Raw genomic sequence first — 7,941 nt, forward strand, 5'->3', positions numbered from 1 at the left:
AAGAGAGCATGGGAGAAAAAGGGCTGCAGGGGCGAACCTTGGCTTTGGTGGCAGCTGAAGCAAGAGCAGCTGCTGCGGCTGTGGCAACATTTCCTTCAGAAATTTCATGTTCTACTTTCTTCTTTCCGGTATCATTTTCTCTTTCTTTACATGTATCAGAGAGTTCCTTGTTCTCTTCAGTCTCCTTTTCTTCTGAAAATATCAGAAAACTTTATTATCATTGTAGCCCAGGCTCAATAATCCATTTTACCCTTTTACTTTTGCCAAACAACAAACTAGGGCTAATTTTATTTGTTCTTTTAAAAGTTTCATCAAGTATTTTCATGCTTTTAAGTATGCCTCTATTGGGGATATAGCTTGAAATAGAACGCTTTCTTTTTATTATTGCTCTAAGCTCTATGTTGTTCCCTCGGACTTAACAGTACTTGCACAAGCCTGAGATGGACATAGGCAATAAAATGGCAGGTATGTGGAGGATGGAGGGAGGGAGGCAGGCAGGCAGACAGACAAATGCATGGGTTGATAGGAATTGAACTCAAGTTCAATATAGGTACTACAGATTTTATTTTTAGATTTTGTCTTGCTAGTGTTTTTATCCTCATTCTGTTTTGCTTTTTAATGCCCTTACAGCTCATCAAATGTATCCTAATTCTTCTCTTTGTTTTGTCTAATCAATCATTTAATATGGTTTGTATTGTCGTTAGAATTTGTTTTGATCATTTACATGATTGGTCAAACTGCACATTTGGGGGAAAACCTCTGCCTAAATTACCCATTACTTGATTTTTTGTCATGATTTGTAGTTTCAAAGTCTGGCAGCTCTCCGTGCAGTGTCTCTATGCAGTCTGCTTCAGCTTCTGGTGCTATAAACATTCCTCTATTTTCTATACCGTCCATGAGCCTTGAGTACCTGAGGTAGATTCTGATTTGTTTTTTTGTTTCAGAGCTGAGTTCCTTTAGGTCCAGAGAGTGATTCTTTATTACTGTTATTTCTCCACAATGAAAAAGCATTAATCAGCAAAGGCACCCTAAGCTGCCTTTGCGATTATTACTGCCCGAGTAGGGTAGCAAATAATTGCTCCTAACATGGATAAGCAATTTTCTTAAACCTAAATCCTTCTTACTAAAACCAAACCAACCAATCCTGAAACTGTGAACGCTCTCATTTTGGGAAGAAAATCTTGAGAAGGAATCTTCAGATAAAAGTATCTTCATCAGTGGCTCATAGCTATAATACTAGGTATTAAGGAGGCTGCAATCCAGAGGACTGCAGTTTAAAGCCACCCTAGGCGGAAAATTGAATAGGCTCCATCTCCAAAATAACCTGGGTGGGGAAGTAGACTGGAGTTACGTGTAAGAAAACAAGATGAGCTGGGTGCCAGTGGCTCACACTATAATCCTAGCGACTCACGAGGCTGACATCTGAGGGTCTCAGTCCCTGTGTGACACTTTTATCTCCAATTAACCACCAGGGAACCAGAAGTGGCACTGTGGCTCAAAAGTGGTAGAATACTACCCTTGAGCAAAAGAGTTCAAGGTCAGTGCCCAGGCCCTGAGTTCAAGCCCCGTGACCAATGAGAACATCAATAACAACAATATATATATAAAAAAGAACAGTATGAGGGAGCAAGCTGAACAAGCTTGAACCTAACAACAAGGTCCTGAGTTCAAACTGGGGGGTAAGGTGGGGGTGGAGGGGGAATTCAGCAGAAATAGAGGGAGGGAAGGAGGGAAACAGACAGAGGACACATATTTTCCAAATTGTATTGTTATCTATTATTCCACTTTCAACAGATATACACCCTTGCACCAGCCAACATAATGAACAGCTGTAGTATGAATGGGTACAAATCCTGTTTGTAAAATAACTCCAAGGACATAACTAGACTACAGAGGTTATGTATTATATATGGGGAGCTACTGTGCTCTCACTAGCTGCTGCTTGGATTCTTCTTGACCACACCTATACTTATAGATACACCTATTGGAACTGCAGGCATGGCTTCAGCTTTCCTGTTCTTTTTTCTTTTGTTGGTTGTGGGGCTTGAACCCAGGGCCTGGGCATTGTCTCTGAGCTTTTTCCTCAAGGCCAGTGCTCTACCACTTGGAGCCATAGTGTCACTTCTGGTTTTCTAGTGGTTAAATGGAGATAGGAGTTTCATGGACTTTCCTGCCCAGGTGGGCTTCCAACTGCAGTCCTTAGATCTCAGCCTTCCAAGTAGCTAAGATTACAGGTGTGAGCCACTGGTGCCCAGCAGCTTTCCCATTCTTGAGTCCACCATATTTCTTTATTACCCTCAGGGCCAAAGGGACAAGACAAGATCTGAATTAATTTGAATAACGATGTCTCTACCTATTAATAGAAACAAAGAAAACTGTAGTACCTAGCTGTCAAATGAGAGCATAATTCTGTAACATTTAGAAACAAACCCCAAACAAAGGAAGACCTATTTACATAAGTTATCAGTATTTCTTCGGTGCCTTTTGGTGCCACTCAAGTTACCTGATTTAGTGTCCTCACTAACTTCGCTATCCTGTTCCTTCTCACTGCTTTGTTCATTTTCTCCATCCTGGGGTTTTTCACCTTCATCTGTTTCATTTTCCACTTTATTTTCTGCCTGAAGGAAGTCAAAACAAAAGAATTAGGGAGTGATATTACCTGAGATTAAAAGTGGACTAGATTCAGAAGGGCCAAGTACAAAAAGAGGTGAAACTAATACTTAAATTATTACTAGTTATTTTAAGCATGTGAATTTCACATCATCAACCAAGAAGCAAGATGAAATGCTGTCAGAAGAAATGACAGTCTATCACACTATGATAATTTTAGGAAGAAACATAATTAAGGAATAGTGTGATTGGCTAGGAATATGGCTTAGTGGTAGAGTGCTTGCCTAGCATGCATGAGGCTCTGGGTTCCATTCCTCAGTACCACATTAAAAAAAAGAACTAGGTGCTGGTGGCTCACACCTGTAATGCTAGCTACTCAGGAGGCTGAGATCTGAGGATTGTGGTTCAAAGCCAGCCCAGGCAGGAAATTCTGTGAGACTCTTATCTCTAATAAATCATGAGAAAACTGGAAGTGGTGCTGTGGCTCAAGTGGTAGAGAGCTGGCCTTGAGCTGAAGAGCTCAGGACAGTGCCCAAGCCCAGAGTTCAAGCCCCACAACTGACAAAAACAAAAAACAGTGATCATGCATTGGTGACTAAAAACATCAATTTCTCAGGTCAGCATCTGGTAATTTAGGGATTTAGAAACTGCTGGCCTTGGAGATTGATACAATCTCTGACTTGATGAAGCTGTTTTAAAAATTAAATAAGATCATAAATACAGAACAGAAAGCATAATATCTGAAACACTAGAGGAATTGTATTCAATTTTATTATTATGCACACCCTCTTAGAGATATTTTAGAATACCTCATTTAATCAAGACCTTGCATACATGCACACACACACACACACACACACACACACACACACACACACACACACACACACACACACACACACACACAGACTCAGAATGTTCCCTTGAAGAAGTTGTGCAGTCTTTCTTGTTCTTCTAATGTAGTTTCTTATCAACAGGGACTTAGCCAATAACATCCAGGAACACTTAAAATGCATTCCATATAGTGGCATTAAGGTCTAAGGTCTTTCTTCATCTATAGTTGGAGTTTCTGATTTGTTATCCTTATCTTTTTTGGGGGTGGGGTGGGGGAAAGGGAGGGTCTGGTCATGGGGTCTGAACTCAAGGCCTGGATCTGGGCCACAGCTGCACTTCTGGTTTTCAGGTGGTTAATTGGAGATAAGAGTCTCATGGACTTTCTACCTTAGCTGGTTTTGAACCGTGATCCTCAGGTCTCAGTTTCCTGAGTAGCTAGGATTACTGGCATGAGCCATCAACACCTGGCTTACTTCAATCTTTATAGTTCTATCTGCTCCTTAAAAATAGCCTCCTCCTGCTGAGTACTGGTGGCTTATACCTGTAATCGTAGCTACTCAGGAGTTTGAGATCTGAGGATTGTGGTTTGAAGCCAGCCTGGGCAGGAAATTACATGAGACTTTGATCTCTAATTAATCATATACTCACAAAAAAGCTGGGAAGTAGATCAGTGGCTCAAAGACTGCATTTAGACCAAGGGAAAAAAAATAGGCCTTCAATGGAGGTGTCTTACTAGTTTTTTTTTTTTTTTTGGGGGGGGGTCAGTCGTGGGGCTTGAACACTGGGCCTGGGTGCTGTCCCTGAGCTCTTCAGCTTAAGACTAGCACTCTGCCACTTGAGCCACAGCACCACTTGCGGTTTTCTGGCGGTTAATTGGAGATAAGAGTTTCATGGACTTTCCTGTCCAGACTGGCTTTGAACCATGATCCTCAGACCTCAGCCTCCTGAGTAGCTAGGATTACAGGTGTGAGCCACCAGCACCCAGCTTCATTTTTTTCTTAAATATCCTGTTGGCAGTTAGTTAAATCTCCTACAAAATACTTAATATTCTTTTTTTGGGGGCTGGTCCTGGGGCTTGAACTCAGGGCCTGGGCACTGTCCCTGAGCTTCTATTTCCTCAAGGCTAGCGTTCCACTATTTGAGCCACAGTGCCACTTCCAGCCTTTTCTATTTATGTAATACTAAGGAATCAAACCCAGGGCTTCACACATGTTAGGCAAGCACTCTACCACTAAGCCACATTCCCAGCTTGAAATATTCTATAATTCTCTTCTGGCACAGTATGAAAACTAAGTTCTACAATCCAGTATTTACAGTAAGTATAACTTTTGTATTCCTACTGCCAACTGTGCCTAAAAGAATAATAACAAGCCGGGTGCCGGTGGTTCATGCCTGTCATCCTAGCTACTCAGGAGGCTGAGATCTGAGGATCACGGTTCAAAGCCAGCCTGGGCAAAAACTCCCTGTGAGACTCTTATCTCCAATTAACCACCAGAAAACCGGAAGTGGCACTGTGGCTCAAGAGGTAGAGTGCTCACCTTGAGCTGAAGAGCTGAGGGACAGCTCAGGCCCAGAGTTCAAGACCCACAACCAACAAAACAACAACAATAAAAAAGAATAAAAACAAAACAAAACCAAAAAACCAGGACAGGATGATGATCAATCTTAAGTGAATAAGTATATGGAAAATATCCTAAACCCTGAAACTCACACAATGAATTAAAAATTGGGCTCTTGAATCTTTGTAATTTTCCCCCTTTTAAGAATAAAATAAGTGGAGCTGCAGTGGTACAATCGGTTAGCGCATGGTACTTGTAAGAATAAAATAAGTTTAAATTGGGGACTTAGGGGGAAGGTCCTCTACTGTACTATGTGAAAACTATACTTCAAATAATAACATCAAAATGGTGCACAGAACTACTAATAGCCTCCTAGGCCCTTGGAAGGGAATAAAAAAATTATATAAATATAGATATAAAAATTCCAACTCACTTTGCTAAAAAAAGCACATGTGGTTTTCAGCTATGGAACAATTTAAACAGTCTTTACCTTCTCAGGCTGTTGACCATCAGCATCTGTTTCCATTTTTTCCTCTTCAGATCCTTCTAAAAGTAAGAAAAAAACCCAAAAACTATGAAAAAGAGCAAAAACCCAGCTATACACTACGTGTTTCTGAAATACAATTACACACAGTATCACTGATGAGAGTTCTAAAACCCTAAAACAATCATATTTTCTAGACCTGCTAGATGTGAATAGGTCTAACTTCCTAGCTACTCAAGAGACTAAGATCTGAGGATCACTGTAAAGTCTGAGTTTCTTTTTTTTTTTATTTTTTATTTTATGATTCTTTGAGTTTCTTGAGATGTGTTGTCATTTTCACATTGAAGTGAATCTCACTGCTATCCATATCCAAAGGAATTAATAAGATTCAGACTCCAATCTAGAGAATGAGATGCCAGAAGAGAAAAGGATTGGAGAAAAGTGATTTATAAGAACAGAGTTCTAGTTGGAAAAATTAAGGTAATCTAAAGCAAAGTAACAAAGTCTCCTCTTCCTTCAACAAATTCATTATGGTAAAGATGCAATTTTTAAAAAATAATTTGTCTTAACCATTATTGTTCCTATATGTTTACATCCTAGAGAAAAAGAAAGAAGGGGGGAAGGGAAGGAAAGAAGGAAGGAAGAAAGGAAGGAAGGAAGGAAGGAAGGAAGGAAGGAAGGAAGGAAGGAAGGAAAAGAGAGGAAGGAAGGAAGAGAGAGGAAGAGAGAAAAAGAACAAAAGGAAGTCTGAGTTTCTTATCTCCAATTAAACACCAAAAAAATGCCAAGTGCTAGTGGCTCCTGGCTGTAATCCTAGCTACTCAGAAGGCTGAACAGTTCAAAGCCAGACTGGGCAGGAAAGTCTGTGAGACGCTTATCCCTAATTAACTACCAGAAAACCGGAAGTGGTGCTGTGGCTCAAATGGCAGAGTGTGCGCCTTGAGCTGAAAAGCTCAGGAACAACATCCAGGCCCAGAGTTCAAGCCTTATGACCAAACAAAAAACAAAAACAAAATAAAAACACAAAAAAGCCAAAATTGGAGCTATGGTTCAAATGGTAGCTCTCTAGTTTTGAGAAAAAAAAATAGTGCCCAGGCTTTATAGCCTTAAATTAGATGACTATGATGACTAATATAAGAACTATATCTGGGATATTTTGATGCTGTTGTCTGTGTATATGTGTGTTGTGTAAGTCTTCAAGCTTGGGGCCAAGGCTCTCTCCCTGAGCATTTTTGCTCAAGGCTAGTGTTCATTTGAGCCTTTTTTGTTGGTTAATTGGAACTCAGTATCTCACAAATTTTCCTCCACAGTCTGGCTTCTAACTGTAATCCTCAGATCTTAGTCTGATAGTTAGCCTTGTAATTAGCTAGGATTAAAGGGGTGAGTCACCTGTGTTCAGCTCACAAAGTATTTGATGGGAATGAAAGTAAACAGCTGTAGGATCTAGATATGGTTGTGCATGCCTACAGTGCCAGCACTTCAGAGGCTGATACAGGAAGATTGAGAGTTTGAGGAGAGCCTTAGACATGGATGTAACAAATTCCAGCCCAGCCTGGGCTATTCAGCAAAAACCCTATTGGCAAACAAACAATAAACAACAACAACAACAACAACAAAACCCCCACCAACAATCAGCTACACCAATACAGCACAACCTCACTGCTTGGAAAATAAATAAATAAAAATAGTGAAAAATCTAAATACACTGTTTTAGAAAGATTAAAAACAAGTAAAATTACATCTAACACATATTGTTTAAGTGCATCTATGTTTGTGATAAAATTCATTTAAAGAAGTATTTAGAATGATCTTCAAAATTTAGGTTTCCTGTTGGGAGTGAGAAGGTGAGATAATGAGATAAGGGAGGAAAAGTGACTGAAAATATTGAAAATGTTCAAACTCTCAGTTCAGACCGAAATGTGTAACTTACATACAAACATATTACAGTATAATAATAATGAGTACAGAAAAATCCTAAATAGAAAAGGAAATGCAATAAGTTTAAAACAAACTTAAAAAACTTATAGGTTACTGTTAGTTGAATATGCATTAAGCTACATTGGCTAAGGTAGTTTAACTGTAGAGCAAAAATGTCTTATGTGGGAAAAATGCACTGACTTTTTTGTGCTTCTCAAAAGGAGCTATGTAAAAGAGTACGTAAAGTGGGTTCTATTTTGTACCTTAAAAAGCAAATTCTCTATAGCATACACTTTTGTGAGTGTACCCATCCCTGGGTCTAAACTCATAGCCTGGGATTTTTTGCCTATGGCTACCACATGAGCCACAGCTTGACTTTCAGCTTTTGTGGTGGTTAACTGGAAAAAGAGTTTCATGAGGGGCTGGGAAGGTGGCTCAGTGGTAGAGCGCTTGCCTTGCATGCATGAGGCCCTGGGTTCAATTTCTCAGCACCACATAAGCAAAAAGAAAAAAGCTGGAAGTGGCACTGTGGCTCAA

The 7,941-nt window shown here is 39.9% G+C and overlaps 1 protein-coding gene across 1 annotated transcript in view; it reads right to left on the reverse strand.

Moving 5' to 3' along the window:
* The window catches only part of Smarcc1 (SWI/SNF related, matrix associated, actin dependent regulator of chromatin, subfamily c, member 1), a 93,216-nt gene that overhangs the window by 36,884 nt on the left and 48,391 nt on the right, over nucleotides 1–7,941 (reverse strand). The window contains exons 19-21 of the mRNA XM_013028182.1: nucleotides 5,494–5,549; nucleotides 2,504–2,618; nucleotides 38–192 (exon numbers count right to left, since the gene is read on the reverse strand). Of these exons, the coding sequence (XP_012883636.1) occupies nucleotides 38–192; nucleotides 2,504–2,618; nucleotides 5,494–5,549 (326 nt within the window). The remainder of the gene's footprint in view (nucleotides 1–37; nucleotides 193–2,503; nucleotides 2,619–5,493; nucleotides 5,550–7,941) is intronic.

The sequence above is a fragment of the Dipodomys ordii genome, unplaced genomic scaffold (assembly GCF_000151885.1).
Source record: "Dipodomys ordii isolate 6190 unplaced genomic scaffold, Dord_2.0 Scaffold107, whole genome shotgun sequence".
Taxonomy (NCBI): Eukaryota; Metazoa; Chordata; class Mammalia; order Rodentia; family Heteromyidae; genus Dipodomys; species Dipodomys ordii.